This window comes from Hyla sarda, chromosome 6 (genome assembly GCF_029499605.1).
Source record: "Hyla sarda isolate aHylSar1 chromosome 6, aHylSar1.hap1, whole genome shotgun sequence".
In the NCBI taxonomy this organism is placed as follows: Eukaryota; Metazoa; Chordata; class Amphibia; order Anura; family Hylidae; genus Hyla; species Hyla sarda.
Window position 1 is genome coordinate 215778837 of NC_079194.1, and position 21461 is coordinate 215800297.

At 46.1% G+C, this 21461-nt stretch overlaps 1 protein-coding gene and 1 non-coding gene across 3 annotated transcripts in view; both read left to right on the plus strand.

Moving 5' to 3' along the window:
* The first annotated feature begins 2309 nt into the window (after positions 1–2309).
* MBTPS1 (membrane bound transcription factor peptidase, site 1) overlaps positions 2310–21461 on the plus strand; it is a 53835-nt gene continuing 34683 nt past the window's right edge. Inside the window, exons 1-2 of one of the 2 annotated variants that reach the window (XM_056526411.1) lie at positions 2310–2457; positions 17955–18423. In XM_056526411.1, the coding sequence (XP_056382386.1) occupies positions 18255–18423 (169 nt within the window). In that variant the 5' untranslated portion in view covers positions 2310–2457; positions 17955–18254. Of the gene's footprint in view, positions 2458–12698; positions 12761–17954; positions 18424–21461 lie in introns of those variants that run through there. The other variant, XM_056526412.1, reaches the window with a different exon arrangement.
* Positions 3864–4051, plus strand: LOC130277957 (U2 spliceosomal RNA). The gene has a single exon (XR_008845650.1). It is a non-coding gene; the product is annotated as a U2 spliceosomal RNA (small nuclear RNA).

Consider the following 21461-nt stretch of genomic DNA (forward strand, 5'->3'; position numbering starts at 1 on the left):
AGGACGGGATAGGAGGATGGGATAGGAGGTTGAGATAGGAGATCGAGATATGAGGACGGGAAAGAAGGACGAGATAGGAGGTCGAGATAGGAGGACGGAATAGATATTAACATGAAACTTGTCACACATGTTACTTATATGTCAACAACAAACATAGGACAGGTGATTTAACCCTTAACTACCCTAATTTGTGAGGGTCGGGGTTTTTGTTTAAAGTTCCATGCAAATTAATGGGAAATATATGTTCCCACATAACTTCTGTACGGCTGGAGATATTTCAATACCTGGTACACATATTACGGGTCGGGATAGGAGGTCGGGATAGGAGGTCAGAATAGGAGGTCGGGATAGGAGGACGGGATAGGAGGTCGAGATAGGAGGACAGGATAGGAGGTTGAGATAGGAGGACGGGATAGGAGGTCAGGATAGGAGGTCAGGATAGGAGGTCGGGATAGGAGGATGGGATAGGAGAACGAGGATAGGAGGACGAGGATAGGAGGTCAGGATAGGAGGTCGGTATAGGAGGTCGGGATAGATGGACTGGATAGGAGGACGGAATAGGAGGTCGAGATAGGAGGTCGAGATAGGAGGACAGGAGAGGAGGACGGGATAGGAGGTCGGGATAGGAGGATGGGATAGGAGGACAGGATAGGAGGACTGGGATAGGAGGTTGAGGATAGGAGGTCGGGATAGGAGGTCGGGATAGGAGGTCGGGATAGATGGACTGGATAGGAGGACGAGATAGGAGGTCGAGATAGGAGGACAGTTGAGGAAGTTGAGGATAGGAGGTCGGGATAGGAGGTCGGGATAGGAGGTCGAGATAGGAGGTCGGGATAGATGGACTGGATATGAGGACGGAATAGGAGGTCGAGATAGGAGGACAGGAGAGGAGGACGGGATAGGAGGTCGGGATAGGAGGATGGGATAGGAGGACAGGATAGGAGGACTGGGATAGGAAGTTGAGGATAGGAGGTCGGGATAGGAGGTCGGGATAGGAGGTCGAGATAGGAGGTCGGGATAGATGGACTGGAGAGAAGGACGGAATAGGAGGTCGAGATAGGAGGTCGAGATAGGAGGACAGGATAGGAGGTTGAGATAGGAGGACGGGATAGGAGGTCGGGATAGGAGGTCGGGATAGGAGGATGGGATAGGAGAACGAGGATAGGAGGACGAGGATAGGAGGACGGGATAGGAGGTTGGGATAGGAGGACGGGATAGGAGGTCGGGATAGGAGGACGGGATAGGAGGACGGGATAGGAGGACGGGATATGAGGTCGGGATAGGAGGTCGAGATAGGAGGTCGGGATAGGAGGTCGGGATAGGAGGATGGGATAGGAGGATGGGATAGGAGGTTGAGATAGGAGATCGAGATATGAGGACGGGATAGGAGGACGAGATAGGATGACGAGATAGGAGAACGAGATAGGAGGTCGAGATAGGAGGTCGAGATAGGAGGTCGGGATAGGAGGTCGGGATAGGAGGACGGGATAGGAGGACGGGATAGGAGGATGGGATAGGAGGACGGGATAGGAGGTCGGGATAGGAGGACGGGATAGGAGGACGGGATAGGAGGTTGAGATAGGAGGTCGGGATAGGAGGTCGGGATAGGAGGTCGGGATAGGAGGACGGGATAGGAGGTCGGGATAGGAGGTCGGGATAGGAGGACGGGATAGGAGGACGGGATAGGAGGTTGAGATAGGAGATCGAGATATGAGGACGGGAAAGAAGGACAAGGTAGGAGGTCGGGGTAGGAGGTCGGGGTAGGAGGACGGGGTAGGAGGAGGGGATAGGAGGAGGGGATAGGAGGAGGGGATAGGAGGTCGGGATAGGAGGTCGGGATATGAGGACAGGATATGACAACAATATTTGAGGACGGGATATGAAGTCAAAAGCTTCCTCCTTTGTTTATTTTCCTCCCCAACAAGGATTATAAAGGAAAAACCGGGCAACGCCGGGTACTCAGCTAGTGGGGTATAAAAGAGACCCGTAGAGGTACCAGACGGGGAATGCATGCAGCATAACCAGCCTTTGTTGTACACCTACAGAATTGTTTCCCAACCAGGGTGCCTCCAGCTGTAGGAAAACTACAACTCCCAGCATGCCCAAACAGCTTTCGGCTGTCTGGGCATGCTGGGAGTTGTAGTTTTGCAACAGCTGGAGGCACCCTGGTTGGGAAACACTGACCTACAGGGAGTAAATTTACTGCATTTACTCTACTACTAATAAACCATCGTCCTGTTCGTGCTGCACAGCGCTAAAGTTTACTTTGTTCAAAAAAAAAAAAAAAAAGGGACATAGAAAGGGAAGCCCCTCCCCGCCGGCTGCTTCCGGTGACGTAATGACTCACAGCCTTAGGGGGATAAAAAAAACATACAAGATGGCCGAGCTGTGTGACCGGGAGTGAGCGGAGTTGGTGGAAGTTGTCATTTGTGTCGGTGTAGCTGTTGTTCGGAGACGGTGAGTGCGGTGTAACGGGAGTGAGCGGGCATGCGCAGTGCAGAAAAAAAAAGTATATTACTAGTCAGGAGACGAGACATGCTGGGACTTGTGGTTCCATTACAGTAGAGCAGGAGGTAAAGTCCAGCTTGTGGCCATTGTGTACAGTCACGTAATGACTATATTACAGTCCAGGTCTGCCGGGAGCCAAGTCTGAGGGGTGTTCACTGACCGGGGCACGGGGAGCCGGTGGACATGGGTTCATTGTGCAACTTTTCTAAAATCTGACTAAATTATTTAAGAAATGATGATTTAGCAAATGTGTAGACCATGGAGAGGGGGCAGTTGTCATGGCAACCAATGGATCACTTAGAAAAAAATAAGCAATCTGGTTGCTATGGGCAACAGCACGACTCTCCCTCTACACAGGTTTTGACACTTCTAAGTTTCCTTCTACTCTATATTGGTGACATTGTAGGACAGGGGCCCAAGGGATTGGCAGGTGACAGCGTCCTATGAATGAAGTAGAGTCCTGTATTTCTGTCAAATAGACCAGTGTTTCCCAACCAGGGTGCCTCCAGCTGTTGTAAAACTACAATTCCCAGCATGCCCGGACAGCACTGAAATAGGCCATAATATAATGTGACTAGGGATATCCCGATACCATTTTTTTAAGACCAAGTACCGATATTAATTCTAGTACTCCCCGATACAAAGTACGAGTACTTTTATTTTAAAGGGGTACTCCACCCCTAGACATCTTATCCCCTATCCAAACAATAGGGGATAAGATGTCTGTTGGCAGGGGTCCCGCCGCTGGGGACCCCGCATTCTACCACGCGGCACCCACCTGTAACGGCTTCCGGAACCGCTGAAGGCCCTCAGGCTAATACCATCCCGACCACAAGAACGGAAGATCGCGACGTCACCCCGCCCCCCTCAATGCAAGTCTATGGGAGGGGGCGTGACAGCTGTAGATGTCTCCGGTCTGTAGCCCCGTTCTCATCACTGCCGCTGCCCAGTTCTGCCGTCCGCATAATGGCGTCTTATGGAGGAGCATGTGACATACACGTCACTCTGCTTCCTCCGTAGCGTTACGCTGGGCGCAGTGGAGTGACGTGTATGTCACATGCTCCTCCATAAGACACCATTATGCGGACAGCAGAACGGGGGCAGCGCTAATGATGCAAACCGCAGGACGGGGCAGGGAAGCGGAGCACTCCACCAGGTATCGGATTTGGTATCGGGGACATTAGACGAGTCCCCGAGACCATGCAGATACCTGGTATCGGCCCCGATATCGATACTAGTATCAGTATCGGGACATCCTTAAACGTGACCATTCTGGACAGTAGCCTGAGTGCAAATAATGCTGCTGGGAGCCTCAGAGCAGCTGCATAGAAACCTTACATCACCAAGAATAATGCTAAGCATCTCGGCCTTTTGGCTAAGATCAAGTGTAGGATCTGTTCTTAGGGTGGGTTCACACCACGATGTTGCTATACAGTTTCATAAAAAAAAAAAGTATGCAACCGTACAGAAAACCGTGCCCATAGACTCCAATACGTTTTTTTGGAGGGGTTTTTTTTGGACAGAAAACCGTAACCTACCACAGGTTTTGGTCCAGGTGAAAAACCGTATTAAACCTTATATTTTTTTTTTATTGTTTTACAGTGGAGTCAATGGGAACTGTGCAGAACCGTATTCCGTTTCCATCCGGTTTTCACCATACGTTTTTGACTTTGCACAGTTTTTTTTCATGGAATTTCAATCAAACAAGTGAAACTTTATTCATAATGGAATGAAAAGTTAAAAACGTATACTTTTTTTTTCTTAAAATGTGGATGCAACCGGACATCATTTTTCAAACCGTATACAGAAAAAAAATGTGTACACAGGTTTTGATACAGTTTAGTCAGGTTTTGAGGAATCCGTTTATTTTTAATCAAAAACCTGATACGGGAACTGTATTGCAAAAACGTGGTGTGAACCCAGCCTTATCAGTGGTCTAGACTCTGCCATTGATCTAGGATGGATGCTGCATGGTAGGGGACACGTGTACCAGGGCATTTCGGGGCTGTTTCTGAAGAATCAGCTCAACAGCTGCCCCCATGTGACCTGTTTCCTCCGGGTCTCGCCATGAGGCTGAGAGGGTCTGGAGCCAAGGTACTTTAGTGCCATAGCTCACTGGGTGTATTGGCTCACTGAGTTGAAGCACGGGCACCATGAACTCTTCATCTTGTGGCACTTGCCTCTTGATTCCCCGCCTTCTGGCTAGGATCAGAGACATTTTTATAGATACGGCCGGATGTCTGGGCAGTATATCTGTGCACATTCACCTATTTCTTTCTTTTTGTCACTGTCACCTTTTGCGTATTGTGTGTCCACAGGATTGTTCTGGGTGTCCCCCCTGGTGGTCTAGGGGAGGTGTGTGTGGCCATCAGGTTCCTCACCTCCCTGCAAAAACCTTGGGTACTCCTGCACGGGCAGGGTACCGACCGTTTATGGCTCTGCAGGCAGATACCTTGGCTACCGCTAAGGTGGATGCCGGGAGCATTTGTGGCCCCTTAGTAGCTTCAATGAAAAGGGACATCGAACCTGGAACCTCGCAGGTACTTTTTGGTCCGGTGGAAGGGTAAGATTTGTTGGGGGGGGGGGGACTCTCTCCTGTCCGAGAAGGGCTTGCGATAGACCGCATCCTTTCTGCACGTTTTTTAAAAAAGTTTTTAAGTGTAACACGTTTGCACTTTTTCTTTGGGTGATTCGAGAGCACAATCCTAAGCTAAAAAAAAAAAAAATAATAATTCTAAGCCTCTAATAGATTGGTGTAGAGTACGACTGGACTCTAGAGCAGGGTAAGGCTGGGTTCACACCACGTTTTGTTAAATACGGTTCCCGTATACGGCTGAGAGGAGGGGGCGGGGCTTAATCGCGGTGCCTGCACTCAGCCGTATTTGGGAACTGGATTTAATGTATGTCTATGAGCCTCCGGTCGGCTTCGTTTTCGGCCGTATGCAGTTTCCCGAACGTAGGCAAAAACGCGGTCGACCACGTTTTTGCCTGCGGTCGGGAAACCACATACGGCCGAAAACGACAGGAGGCTGCGGTTCACTCCTGTTGGCTCATAGACATGCATTAAATACGGTTCCCGAATACGGCTGAGTGCGGGCGCCGCAATTAAGCCCCGCCGCCCTCCTCCCAGCCGTATACGGGAACCGTATTTAACAAAACGTGGTGTGAACCCAGCCTTACATGTTCTGTAGAGTGATAACTCCCACTTCTGTCTGGCATCTCATGGACAGGTCTGGGTTTGGTGAATTCCCGGAGATTGCTGCCTGCCTGCATTGTGCCACCTGTCCACAATTAGGGTAAGGGTATGAGCACACTGTGTTCCTGCCTCATGTTAGTCCTATTGATCGGCATCCCGTCGAAAATGGCATGTTGACATATACTGTTAACAATAGCAGAAGATCCCATTCACTTCTATGGCTGAATGGAGTCTCCCCTGGTGACTGTTTGTGACACATATGCAGATGTATAATGGGGGGATGTTGTGCTTCTGAAGTAGCACATATGTCTGAAAAGCAGTCACTAGGTGACCAGGGCAATAGAAGTGAATAGGGTCCACTGCTACCATTAACAGTAAATGTCACCATTTTTGCTGACGGCTATGATTAACGGAAGCAGGAACGCATTCATTGTACCCTTGGTATTTCAGGTATTGAACAACAACAAAAACGTGGTCTCAAATGGCTGGAGGTGCTCAACCCCAAATGCGGTTGTGCATTTATACTGGGGGAGCAGATCCTGCCCTTGTAGTCCGTTGCTAAGGGCGATCCCCAGCATAAAAATGCATACAATGGAGGATGCCTGCAGCGGACTACAAGTGCCACAATAGAATCCTACACCAGATAAACAGTGTGGATGTGTAACAATTAGAACAATACAATACAGAAATGTAGGTGCACTACTGTGGTAATGTATACAATGACATTGGCTATCCCTCAACACTGATGTTAAAATTGAGACATTTGCCAGTATATCCTTATATGAAGGACATACCAGAGCCCACATGGTAGCACCTGTGAGGCCATGCACCCATATTAGCCAACTCAGGTGGGGCTTGCAGCTTGCCTCCCTCCTCCCATTGTATGTGTGCTCAGTCACGCTGGAGGGTATCTGGGAGGACTCTGTGAGTCGACCTAATGCTGCCGTAATTGCCCACTGGCCCCTGTTTTGCTTATTACGCACAGGTAGGTTAGCGTTAGGTCCCGTGCCATTTGAGAAACCTTGGCGTTGGTGTGCGGGCTCTGGTATGTCCTTCATATAAGGATACACTGACGAATGTCTCAATTTTAACATCAGTGTTGAGGGATTAGCCAATGTCATTGTATACATCTACCACAGTAGTGCACCTACATTTCTGTATTGTATTCTAATTGTTACACATCCACACTGTTTACCTGGTGTAGGATTCTATTGTGGCACTTGTAGTCCACTGCAGGCATCCTCCATTGTATGCATTTTTATGCTGGGGATCGCCCCTAGCAACGGACTACAAGGGCAGGATCTGCTCCCCCAGTATAAATGCACAACCGCATTTGGGGTTGAGCACCTCCAGCCATTTGAGACCACGTTTTTATTATTTCAGGTATTGGCCTAGGCCCCTTGCTTCCAATGCAGGGGAATCCTAATAATTCAACATACTAAGACAATTGTCTGCTTCCAGCTTTGTGCAGACAGTTTTTGGTTCCGCCCTTTTCTCTTCCAGCATGACTTTACTCCAATTCACAAAGTGATGTCCATAAAGCCATAGTTGGGGGCGTTTTTGTTGTGGAATAACTTGACTGTCAGCACAGAGCCCTGACATCAACCCCACTGAACACTTTTGGAGTTGACTAGAAAAGAGTGTGAGCCAAGTCCTCTCATTTGACATCAGTGTCTGACCTACCAAGGGTTCTTCTGGAGCAGTGGTTCCCAACCAGGATGCCTCCAGCTGGTGCAAAACTACAACTCCCAGCATGCCCGGACAGCCAACGGCTGTCCGGGCATGCTGAGAATTGTAGTTTTGCAACAGCTGGAGGCATCCTGCTTGGGAATCGCTGTTCTGGAGGAATGGGTACAATAGACTTGTGCAGCTGCACACAGTACAGTATGACTTCACAAGCCTATTCTACCCATTCCTTAGCTAATAAAGCAGGCTGCTGTATAGTCACTGTAAACAGCTTTGTAATCCCTCCAGGAGTCGTCCGAACAGTCGGAGAGAGGCCCAGGGTCCGCTATGCTCCCGGCCGCACCATCTCTTCCTGGCTAAGTCATGCTATTGATTGTTACACAGGGTTTTCCTGTCTGCGGAGGCCCTCTATGTTTGGCAGATTCCTGGAGGGATTACAAAGCAGTTTTCTGACTATACAGCAGCTTTCTTTATCAGCACAGGTATGCCTAGAATAGGCTTGTGAAGCCATACTGTGCTGTGTGTGCAGCTTCACAAGCCAATTCTGGATGACAATTCAGGTATAATGGGGGAGATATATCAAAACTAGTTTCCCATAGCAACCAATCAGATCACTTAATTTTGAAAAAGTCCTCTGAAAAATTGAAAGAAGCAATCTGGTTGCTATGGGCAACTGGTGGACTTTAAAAAAAAAAAAATGTTTTACTCCACAGGCTTTGATAAATATCCCCATTTGTTTAGTCCAGTGTGACTCCAGCTGTTGCAAAACTACTACTCCCAGCGTGCCCGGACAGCAGATGGCTGTCTGGGCATGCTGGGAGTTGTAGTTTTGCAACAGCTGCAGAAACACTGGTTTAGTGTATGGAAGATCTAGGATACTGTGCACATATTTAAATGGTTAATTAAAATAATCTCATCTGCATCTAAAAGGAGACATCTGTGACGCCCTCTTATCTAGAGCACAGTATCTTCGTGTCCTCGCCTGTGCAGCTGTGCTCCTGACCATACGCTGTGCCTGAAGCTCCCTGCACACCAGTTGTTAAAGGAAATCTGTCACCCGGGTGCCGGTACCGACAGGTAGTGCAGGTGACACTGATGACAAGGGTACTCGCCTTGTCCTGTTCCGTGGCGATGATCTCCGGTAATCTTGGCCTTTACCTTCAGCTTCGGGCACACGGCTTGGGGCATGGGCAGAGCTTAGGGACGTCACCGCAGTTGCTCCCTGTTGGGTCCCGCTGCTAGAGAACAGCAGCGGTGACGTCACTAGGCTCCGCCCGTGCCCCAAGCCGGGTGCCCGAAGCTGGAGCTAACTGAGATTACGAAGATCCCCCGCCACAGAATGGGACAAGGTAAGTACCGTTGTGATCAGTGTCACCTGCACTACCTATCGGTAATGACAGGTTAGTGCAGGTGACACTGGTTACAGATTTCCTTTAACCTGTTGGGGACGAAGGGTGTATCCATACGCCCGTGGGAATTTCGGTCCCCGCCGCGCGCCGGGCGGGGACCGGACCGCGGTGACTGCTGATATCTATCAGCAGGCACCCCGTGCAAATGCCCAGGGGGGTCATTAGACCCCCCCCCCCCCCCCATGCCGGCGATCGGCGCAAATCGCAAGTGAATTCACACTTGAGATTTGCGCCGATTACGGGTCTATGGTGACCCGGAATATAAGGGGGAATGCGGGTGTCTAAGACACCCACGATCCCCCTGAAGCGATAGGAGTGAGGTGACACGGGTGCCACCCCTCCTATCCCTGCTATTGGGGGTCTAGACGCGACCACCAATAGCAGATCGGGGGCGGGGGGGGTTTACTTTCGTTTTCCCCGTCCTGCCCACCCACAATAGGTGGGCCAGAACGGGGAAAACGAAGAGGAGAGGCGCCGAAGATCACTTACCTGTCCGGAGGCTGCGGGCGACGGAGATCTGCAGGTGGCGTATGGCAGAATAGGATGGCTCCCTGGATGCGACGGAAGCCGGTGAGTTGCCTAGCAACATCTAGAGAGCTACAGTCTGAGACCACTATAGTGGTCTCTAGACTGTAGCCCTCCAGATGTTGCAAAACTACAACTCCCAGCATGCCCAGACAGCTGTTTGCTGTGTGGACATGCTGGGATTTGTAGTTTTGCAACAGCTGGAGGTCTACAGTTTAGAGACCACTGCACAGTGATCTCTATACTGCCCTCTAGATCTTGCAAAACTACAACTCCTAGCATGCCCACACAGCTGTTTGCTGTCTGGGCATGCTGGGAGTTGTGGTTTTGCATCATCTGGAGGTCCACAGTTTGGAGATCACTGTTCAGTGTTCTCTAAATTGTAGCACCCCAGATGTTGCAAAACTGCAAATCGCAGCATGCCCAAACAGCTGTCTCGGCATGCTGGGAGTTGTAGTTGCGTACCTCCAGCTGTTGCATAACTACATCTCCCAGCATGCCCTTCTGTGATCAGTACATGCTGGGAATTGTAGTTTTGCAACAGCTGGAGGCACACTGGTTGGAAAATACTGAGTTAGGTAACAGAACCTAACTGAAGGTTTTCCAACCAGTCTGCCTCCAGCTGTTGCAAAACTACAACTCCCAGCATGCACGGTCTGTCAGTACATGCTGGGAGTTGTAGTTTTGAAACAGCTGGAGGTTTGCCCCCCCCCCCCTTGTGAACGTACAGGGTACATTCACACGGGCGGGTTTACAGTAAGTTTCCTGCTTCAAGTATGAGCTGCGGCAAATTTTTCGCCGCAGCGCAAATTCCTAGCGGGAAACTCACCGTAACCCGCCAGTGTGAATGGACCCTATAAAACACTACACTACACTAACACCTAATAGTGTAAGGGGGTGTTTATGTAGTGTTTTACTCTGTCTCCCCCCCCCCCCCCCCCCCAATAAAAAATGAAAGACATATTGTATGGCAGTGTTTCCAAAACGGAGCCTCCAGCTCTTGCAAAACAACACCTCCACGCATTTCTGGACAGCCACTGACTGTCCAGGCATGCTGGGAGTTTAGCAACAGCTGGAGGCACCCTGTTTGGGAATCACTGGCGTAGAATACCCCTATGTTCACCCCTATGCAATCCCTAATTTAGTCCTCAAATGCGCATTGAGCTCTCTCACTTCGGAGCCCTGTCGTATTTCAAGGAAACAGTTTAGGGTCACATATGGGGTATTTCCGTACTCAGGAGAAATTGCACTACAAATTTTGGGGGGCTTTTTCTCCTTTTACCCCTTATGAAAAGGAAAAGTTGGGGTCTACACCAGCCTGTTAGAGTAAAAAAAAAAAAAATGTTTACACTAACATGCTGGTGTTGCCCTTTACTTTTTATTTTCATAAGAGGTAAAAGGAAAAAAAGACCCCCAAAATTTGTAACGCAATTTCTCCTGAGTACAGAAATACCCCATATGTGGGCGTAAAATGCTCTGCGGGCGCACAACAAGGCTCTATGTACATTTGAGGCCTAAATTGGTGATTTGCACAGGGGTGGCTGATTTTACAGCGGTTCTGACATAAACCCAAAAAAATAAATGCCCACATGTGACCCCATTTTGGAAACTAGACCCCTCACGGAATGTAACAAGGGGTATAGTGAGCCTTAACACCCCACAGATGTCTGACAGATTTTTGAAACAGTCGTCCGTGAAAATGAAAAATGTAGTTTTTTTTTGTTTGCACAGCCCACTGTTCCAAAGATCTGTCAAACGCCAGTAGGGTGTAAATGCTCACTGTACCCCTTATTACATTCCGTGAGGGGTGTAGTTTCCAAAATGCGGTCACATGTGGGGGGTCCACTGTTCTGGCACCACAGGGGGCTTTGTAAACGCACATGGCCCCTTGCTTACATTCCAAACAAATTATCTCTCTAAATGCTCAATGGCGCTCCTTCTCTTCTGAGCATTGTAGTTCGCTCGCAGTGCACTTGACGTCCAAACATGGGGTATTGCCATACTCAGAAGAAATGGGGTTACAAATTTTGGGGGTAATTTTTCTCCTATTACCCCTTGTAAAAAAGTAAAATTTGGGGGGAAAACCAGCATTTTAGTGAAACATTTTTTTTTTTTCATTTACACATCCTAACAAAAAGTTGTCAAACACCTGTGGGGTGTTAAGGCTTACGTTTCTTTAGGGGTGTAGTTTCCATAATAGTGTGCGATGTGTTTTTTTTTTTTTTTTTTTTGCTGTTCTGGCACCATAGGGGCTTCCTAAATGTGACATGCCCCCCAAAAACCATTTCAGAAAAACTCACTCTCCAAAATCCCATTGTTGCTCCTTCGCTTCTGAGCCCTCTACTGCGCCCGCCGAACACTTTACATAGATATATGAGGTATTTTCTTACTTGAGAGAAATTGGGTTACAAATTTTGAGAGGATTTTTTTCCTTTTACCCCTTTACATGCGAGTGTAAAAAATGAAGATTTTGAATTTTCTGCTTCACTTTGCTGCTATTCCTGTGAAACACCTAAAGGGTTAACACACTTACTTAATGTCATTTTGAATACTTTGAGGGGTGCAGTTTTTATAATGGGGTCATTTATGGTTTATTTCTAACCAGAAGACCCTTCAAATCCACTTCAAACTTGTACTGGTCCCTGAAAAATTCCGATTTAGAAAATTTTGCAAAAAATTGGAAAATTGCTGCTGAACTTTGAAGCCCTCTGGTGTCTTCCAAAAGTAAAAACACGTAAATTTTATGATTGAAACATAAAGTAGACATATTGTATATGTGAATCAATATATAATTTATTTGGAATGTCTATTTTCCTTACAAGCAGAGAGCTTCAAAGTTAGAAAAATGCTAAATTTTCTAATTTTTCATGACATTTTTGAATTTTTCACCAAGAAATGATGCAAGTATCGACGTAAATTTACCACTAACATAAAGTAGAATATGTCACGAAAAAAAAATCTTGGAATCAAATTTATAAGTAAAAGCATTCCAAAGTTATTAATGCTTAAAATGACAGTGGTCAGATGTGCAAAAAATGCTCCCGTCCTTCGGGTCATAATGGGCTCTGTCCCCAAGGGGTTAAAGGGGTAGTCCGGTGGAAAACTTTTTTTTTTTTTTATTTATTTATTTTTTTTTTAATGAACTGGTGCCAGAAAGTTAAATAGATTTGTAAATTACTTCTATTTAAAAATCTCAATCCTTTCAGTACTTATTAGCAACTGTATGCTACAGAGGAAATTCTATTTTTTTTTTTTCATTTTTTTCTCTGTCCGTGTCAGGAACTGTCCAGAGCAGTATAGGTTTTCTATGGGGATTTTCTCCTTCTCTGGACAGTTCCTGATACAGGCATCAGGTGTCAGCAGAGAGCATTGTGGACAAGACAAAAAAGAAATTCAAAAAGAAAAAACTTTCTCTGTAACATACAGCTGCTAATAGGTACTGGAAGGGTAAAGATTTTTTAATAGAAGTAATTTTCTAATCTGTAAAATTTTCTGGCACCAGTTGATTAAAAAAAATAATAATTCCACCGGAGTACCCCTTTTAAGGAGCACAAGGAGATATAGAGAAGGAGCTGCTGCTCTTGGCACTGACTCCTTTATACTAAGGATTCTCGACAGTCAATAAGTGATGGCCTAGTCTTACTACATGCAATCACTTCAATCACATTTAATGAGTTAGGTTATTAATTTCCTTGCTCATTACCATCACTAGTTTTTCCGTCCTTAATTCCATACACACCTCTTTAGTTTAAAATGAGCATAAAACAGGTGGGATGCTTGAAGCCCTTGAAGGTTGTATTACTGTAAGCACTGATGGCCGTCTGATATTAAAGGGAATCTGCTCCTAGGGTATAAAAGCAAACTCTACCTTTCCTGGCACTAATGCAGGCTATCGAAGTGTGTGTGTGTGTGTGTGTCTGCACACCTCCCAGTCACACCCTTATTAGCATACAGGGCCCTATACATCTTCCCCATTTGGGGTTTTGTGATTATTAGCTCTATACATCAGTCACGGAGTTGCTGGAAGGTGAGGAGGTATGCCAGGCATTGGCACTTCAGCAGCTTGGCATTGCCTCCTTGACACTTGGCTGGGAAATAAAATAGCAACTTTTAAAGTTTGGCAACTACCTTCAGACCTAGGAGCGGTATTTTTGCTTTTATAACCTAACGACTATGCCCCCTAGGGATCTTATCCCCTATTCAAAGGATAGGGTATAAGATGTCTGATCGCGGGGGTCCCGCTGCTGGGACCCCTGTGATCTCTGTGCCGGGTACGGGTGGCAGGGTCATGATGTCACTGTCACGCCCCTCGTGATGCCACGTCCTCTCAATGAAAGTCTGTGGGAACGCTGGGGAAGCCGAGAACCCATTTAACACTAGATTGTCTTAAGGTCTGAATGTGGGGTCACATACCGATCCTGAGAGCTAGAGATGGTCAGTAAGTGGCCGTGGCTCCTTGAGGTCCTTCCCAGTTCAGTCTTATTTATTCTTTCAATTTAACACTATGGTATTTGGCAGGACAAGCCTTGAAAGACTATAGGTAGTGATATATAATTTACAACAAAATGTAGCTGTGAACTTGTGCTTGCTCCAGGTTATGTAATGCTATTTGCATTCATAAATGGGTCCAGTTTTACCTGTGTTTTGTTGCCTTCATTTATTGTCAATGGCATCTGTACTGTATAATGCCTGAAAGAGCTGACTCTGCAAATGATTTACATGTAGAAAGATGCATCTGTATATTTTGTAGCTGAAATGCCTTTGTAGTTTAGTCTCACGTGCATTCACCTAACCTTGGCTCCTACTGTTAGCCGTGTGTCTCACAAGCAGGAGGTTATCTTTCTGATGTACAGGACATCACATGCGTCTTAGGGTACATTCACATCACGTGTTTGCAATACTGTTTTGTATTTGAAAACCGTATACAACCATTGACTTTCCATTCAAAAACTTACTCAAAAATGTTTTTTTCTTTTTTTCCTGTGCACAAAAGCGTGGTCAAGTACGGTTTTGTTCCCAAGTCTGTCCTGTTTTTGGATCTACAATGGTGTATAAAAAAAAAAATAAAAAAAATATCACCTGTATACGGTTTTTATAACATTTGTAGATCATGATAACCGCATTGAGTATACATTTCATACAGTTTTGTCAGTTTTTTTGTATAACATAAAAAAAAAAAAAACAACAAACATTGCAAAATCGTGATGTGAAAGTAGCCTTATTTCTAAGGCTTCCTAACTCTCCCCCTCTTTCCTGAGGGATCATGTTTAACATACTGGGCAGCAGCTCGTGTGTGTGTGTGTGAAGACTGAGAGCACTACAGGCAGGGACAATAGGGGAGATTCATCAAAACTTGTGCAGAGAAAGTAAAGTAGTTGCCAATAGCAACCAATCAGATTGCTTCTTTTATTTGTGAAAAGACCTCTGAAAGAGCAAGCTCTGGTAACATCCAAACAAAAGTGCTACAGAGAGCTGGGCAATGTAATGAAATTAAGAACCTTTTTCTAAGGGTTTTTTATTGGTCCTTAGATTGCTTACCCTACTCTCCTCTTGCCACCTGTAAGGCTGCTTTCACACTATGAGGTTCTCCTGTTAATACACGTACGTTTGAAACATAATTAACACACGTTAAACAACCCCATTCAAGTCAATGTTTTTCTTCGTTAACCCTTTGGCAACACGTTATAGCCCGTTATGACTAACGTACGTTAGTTATGACTGGACAAATAACGTGACAATTCACCACAAGATCACCGCAGTGATCCACTAATTCCCTATTTTCCCATATATTAAAAACATATAACTTTATTGATTAATAATAATCCACACCAATTGAAAGATTAAAAATTCAGAGTGTCTCTCTTCCCATATGTATCAATATCCAATGAGTACCACTGTACCACAATCAATTGTAATTCTGTATGCACCTGCAGTGTGACATACAGATGGGGAAGGCCACCACAAGAATTAAAATCAGTAAACTGATTTTAATTCTTGTGGTGGCCTTCCCCATCTGTATGTCACACTGCAGGTGCATACAGAATTACAATTGATTGTGGTACAGTGGTACTCATTGGATATTGATACATATGGGAAGAGAGACACTCTGAATTTTTAATCTTTCAATTGGTGTGGATTATTATTAATCAATAAAGTTATATGTTTTTAATATATGGGAAAATAGGGAATTAGTGGATCACTGCGGTGATCTTGTGGTGAATTATCTGGATTAACCCTCCATATATTGGTCTTCTATGAATCATAAATAACGTGACTTGCACTAATTTTTCGCACGTCACAAGAAACGGGTATATTAACGTATGTTATTTTTAACATTGAAGTCTATGGCCGGACATACGTTAGAAAATACACCCGTTAATGCCCGTTGTTATAACTGACATTATTTTTACTGAGCATGCTCAGAAGAGGTGACATCAGTAGACTCCTGCAGTGCTGAGGGACTACTACTACTCCCATAATGGAACAGACTTGTTTCCATGCTGGGAGTAGTAATTCCCCACTGCAGGTGTCTGCCAGTGGCTGGGGAGGTTACATTAGTGTTTGTACTACTACCCCCATTATGGAAAAGACTCTGTTCCATGATGGGGGTTGTAGTACAGGGGCTGAGGGATTGATCGCACCGGGTCACACTTCTGACACCCGATGCGATCAGAAGTTATTAAGCAGGGGAGCGGCCGGCAAGCTCTGCAACCCTGCGATCACAATGTATTTTTTACTTTCATTTTTAAATTCCCCGCGGGGATCCCTGAATGGCCGGTACTGAGGAGCCAATCAGTGATCCCCCTGGGGTTTTAAAAATGGACAATGTGAGGGGACATATGTATAATAAGTGTTTATTGGGGGGGGGGGGGGTCATATAGCGCTATATATCTAGCCCCCGTCAGCGCATTAATAAAAATATGACCCCCGCCAGCACATTTATAAGTATATATCTATACCCCCGCCACCAGCGCATACTGTGACTCCGCCAGCGCATTTGTCCTAATTTTCTATTGCAGCGTTATAGGTGACAACCATACCTATCAGAACGTATTCAGCAGTGGCCCGGCCAGATGATCCTTACAGATATACTATTCATTCATAGCGCCGGCAGCTGTATATGTATATAGATGTGCTGGGGGGGGGCAGACATATAGCGTTATCTGCACCCCCACAGCGCTTCTATATACATATGCAGCTGCCGCTCAATGAATGAATAGTATATCTGTCAGGATCATTGGCCGGGCAGCTGCTGGATGCGCTCCTGACATGTATACTTGTCATATATAACGCATTTGTACAGCATTATATATGACAAGTATAAATGTCAGGAACGCGTCCAGCAGCCGCTCGGCTGATGATCCTGACAGATATACTATTCATTCATAGAGCGGCAGCTGTATATCTGTCAGGATTATTGGCCGAGCGGCTGCTGGATGCGCTCCTGACATATATACTTGTCATATATAGCGCATTTGGGGGGGGGTGGGGGGGGGGGGGGGGTGGAGGGGGGGGGGGGGGGGGGGTGGGGGGAATGAGAGATACAGTCGAGCGCTGCGTATTCATAGCGGGGGCAGATAACGCTATATGTCTGCCCCCCCCAGCACATCTATATACATATACAGCTGCCGGCGCTATGAATGAATAGTATATCTGTCAGGATCATCTGGCCGGGCCGCTGCTGAATACGTTCTGATAGGTATGGTTGTCACCTATAGCTGCAATAGAAAATTAGGACAAATGCGCTGGCGGGGGCTATAGATATATACTTATAAATGTGCTGGCAGGGTCAGAGTATGCGCTGGCGGGGGCTAGATATATAGCGCTCTATGCCCCCCCCCCCCCCCCCCCCCAATAAACACTTTTATTATACATATGTCCCCTCACATTGTCCATTTTTAAAACCCCAGGGGGATCCCTGATTGGCTCCTCAGTACCGGCCATTCAGGGATCCCCGCGGGGAATAAAAAAAATACATCATGATCGCAGGGTTGCGGAGCATGCCGCCCGCTCCCCTGCTTAATAACTTCTGATCGCATCGGGTGTCAGAAGTGAGACCCAGTGCGATCAATCCCTCCGCACCTGTACTACAACCCCCATCATGGAACAGGCTCGGTTCCATGATGGGAGTAGTAGTACAAACGCTAATGTAGCTTCCCCAGCTGTCGGCAGACTCCCGCTGCTAGGGATTTACTACTCCCATCATGGAAACAAGTCTGTTCCATGATGGGAGTAGTAGTAGTCCTGGCTGTGGGAGTCTGTAGACAGAGGTGTAAAAACGTCCGGTACATGACGGATGTTTTGTAGCATCCCTTAATTCACCCGTTATTAAATGTCTGTTAATAATACATAATAACATATGTTTATTAACGGGTGAACTTCATAGTGTGAAAGCAGCCTAACTAAATAGTTCTCATTTTTAAAGGGAGTCATAAATCAGTTTCCTAAAATATAAAGAAAAGAAAAGCACATAATGTGAAACTTTGTTTTCCCACTTTAGATTTTCATAACCTGTCAATAAGACCCCCACTGATCCTTAAACTGGGACATTCATTGAAATTGATTGTAGCTGAAATGCTTTGGTGACAAAGTTGTAATATATGATCATATTATTTTGATATATTTCTTAGGTATTAGGCCCTCGCAGCAGCAACTCATTTGAAGTGGTCATCTTGTTCTTCTGCTATGGATCTTGAATTCTTTTCTTCCCACACTGAGTAAGCGAGGAGTCTGGGCATCATGGAGAAGAAGCGCAGAAAGAAATGAGAGCTGTGCACCCAGGCTATGGGCCTCTGACATGCTGACTTTATTGAACCCCTAGAACTGTTTGTAGTTACCCGGCTGGACATTGACTGCTAGTGACAACTGTGTGCTGATCTGACCCTTGTGAACGCAGGCCGTGACTTCACCATATAAACTTCACACATTCTATGAACATGAGGTTTGCAAAGTTCTGGTTGAAGCTGGTTGTGATATTACTGTGTCTGAAGAAGCACCAGAGCACCCAGCCGGGAAACTCTTCCTCTGAACCGGAATCCTGTAATGGCTGCTCTCATCTTACACTTAGTGTGGACTTTTCTTCGTCCGTGGTGGAACATGGTGAGTTCATGAAAGTACCAACTGTGTCACATAAGCAGGTCGAAGTGCCTGCGATGGTTTAGGTTCAACTTGCACTTTGTGAAACCTAGTATTATTTTGGGGAGTATCTCAGACAGGTCTGGCTAATTTTTTGGGGAGTGGGTTGGCCAATGAACCTAGATTTTTCCTAGATTCTTTTTATAATTTTTGCTTACTTTAAATGGGCACTGTCAGATCCAAAAACTTTTTTATATGTTGTACATCTTGGCAAAACAAACTTTTGTAATATACTTCATAAAAATCACAGCTTATTAAATCATGGCTTTGTCCAAGCTGAAGCACAGGCATGGACAAAGTCTTGTAAGTGAGGGAGGGCTAGTACTGCTCTGTGCTCTCTCTCCTGTCCGATAGCACTCCTCTGTGCTCTCTCCTGTCTGATGGCACTCCTCTGTGCTCTCTCCTGTCTGATGGCACTCCTCTGTGCTCTCTCCTGTCTGATGGCACTCCTCTGTGCTCTCTCCTGTCTGATTGCGCTCCTCTGTGCTCTTCTTTTTGACAGCACTCCTCTGGGCTCTCTCCTGTCCTATTGGACACAGGAGTCCTGTCAGACAGGGGAGGGCACAGAGGAGTCCTGTCAGACAGGGGAGGGCACAGAGGAGTCCTGTCAGACAGGGGAGGGCACAGAGGAGTCCTGTCAGACAGGGGAGGGCACAGAGGAGTCCTGTCAGACAGGGGAGGGCACAGAGGAGTCCTGTCAGACAGGGGAGGGCACAGAGGAGTCCTGTCAGACAGGGGAGGGCACAGAGGAGTCCTGTCAGACAGGGGAGGGCACAGAGGAGTCCTGTCAGACAGGGGAGGGCACAGAGGAGTCCTGTCAGACAGGGGAGGGCACAGAGGAGTCCTAGCCCAAACTCACTCACTCAAAGCCATGATTGTATAAGCCATGATTTCTATCAAAAGGAAATAAAATTTAATGAAGTATTTTAGAAAGGTTAATGTTTTGCCAATATGGACAAAATATAAGAAGTTTTTGAATCTGACAGTGTCCATTTACACAAAATTACACTTGTATTTATTTATTTTTTAAATGCCATAACTTACTAAAAAGAAATAAGATGTCTGATGTGTTTAAAGGGGTTATCCACCATAAATTGATTTTAGTACGTACCTGGCAGATATAAGGGACATGCTTCGGAAGGATCTTCGCTTGTCTTGGGGTAAATGGCTATGTTGTGAGATTACCATAACACACTGGCGAGCTTTTTGTAAACGTGTATTTCCTGTTTGACTTTTTTTTTTACTACAAATCCCACAATTCCGTTTTCCTCCCTCCCACACATCAGCCACCCCACCCATTGAAACATAAATGAGCTGCATCCATTCAAAAGACCTGTGGTTTTCAATCAGGGTGCCTCCAGCTTTTGCATTACTTGCAGATTGCTCTCTCCACCCATTGAAGCAGACAGGCTCCCTGTCATCAGCTGACTAGTGAGGTCAGGTCTAGGCTGCATTGCAAGCTGGGAAAAATCTAAAACAAGCCATTTTGTATGCTGTTAACAATATAGTGGGGTTAAAATCACATAAGAATTGTGAGAAAACCATCACACACAGGTACAGACACTATATTATGAACTATACTAACTTTACAGCCCCTGTCGCTTAGTCAAATAAAAAAAAAACTGCAAATACCCCTTTAAAATGTAGTAGTTGGGAGTCCTGTTGATTCAGTAAGACGTATACCAGACTACATAAAGCATATTCTGGTTTATCTTTAAAATATATGTATTTTATTAGATGAGAATAACCCTTATGGATGTGTCGTCACTTTATCATTAAATGGTTCCTACTCACACATCCTAAAAATGAAGGACACCGCAGTGGTTTGTCACTGCTTCGCCCACCTGCCTGTGTTAAAAAACTAGAAGGGGGCTGCACTAAGTCTTTCTGGATAGTACGTGGCTGAGGTGCTGCTGTACAGCGCAAAACAGTGATGTGTCCAGTTGTTCATAGGATGGGAATGCAATTTTAAATAAGTTGTTCACTGACTGCAATCTCAGCTTTATGAAACTTTATTACACAAAAAAATGTGAACAAACAGCACCAGTCATCTCCAGACCCATTTTTCAAGCATCTAAGATGAGTATTAGAAGGCCTAAACATTGCTGCCTCATAGACATAGAGTGGTGGTATCTGTTAGTAGAGAAGAACCATTTGGCCCATCTAGTCTGCCCAATAATGTGAATACTATGAATAGTCCCTATCTTATATGAAGGATAGCCTTATGCCTATCCTACTCATGCTTAAACTCCTTCACTGTATATGCAGCAACCACTTCTGCAGGAAGATGAACAATTATGTTTTTGATGGAATACATGTTCATACACAGATAGGGAGAGACACATCACTCAGTTGCCCATTCCCCCCATGACTACTTGGGTACCAGTGGCATTTTTAAACAGATTACTCCGAAACACCCGAGCATATCAGGTCAAACTTTATAGTGTCCTATCCTCATGCTGCATGCATCAATTTTATACTGCCCACGGTTAATGTGAATGAATCACCTAGATAGGGCTGCGCTGTCCCCATCGGGGTACTACTCATGTCACCCGCAAGCGCTGCTCTCCTCGTCCTCCTGTTTGTTGCAGCCGCCGGCGCTGACACGCTCTATACTGTGCGGTATCCCTATGCCCGGGCTGCAAAAGGTAAACAAAATAAACTTTAGCGCATGTTCCTATGTTGGCCTTACGCTCTTCCTGGGGACGGGAACGTCGGACAGCTGTCAGCCTATCACCGGCCGCAGCGATGTTCCACCTCAGCTGGTGATAGGCTGAGTCATGTAAGAAGCCGGCTTCTAACATGACAGTGCACTGAACCTATCACCGGCCGAGGCAGAACATTGCTGCGGCCGGTGATAGGCTGACAGCTGTCCGACGTTCCCGTCCCCAGGAAGAGCGTAAGGCCAACATAGGAACATACGTTTAAAGTTTATTTTGTTTACCTTTTGCAGCCCGGGCCTGGGATACAGTATAGAGCAGTGGTCTTCAACCTGCGGACCT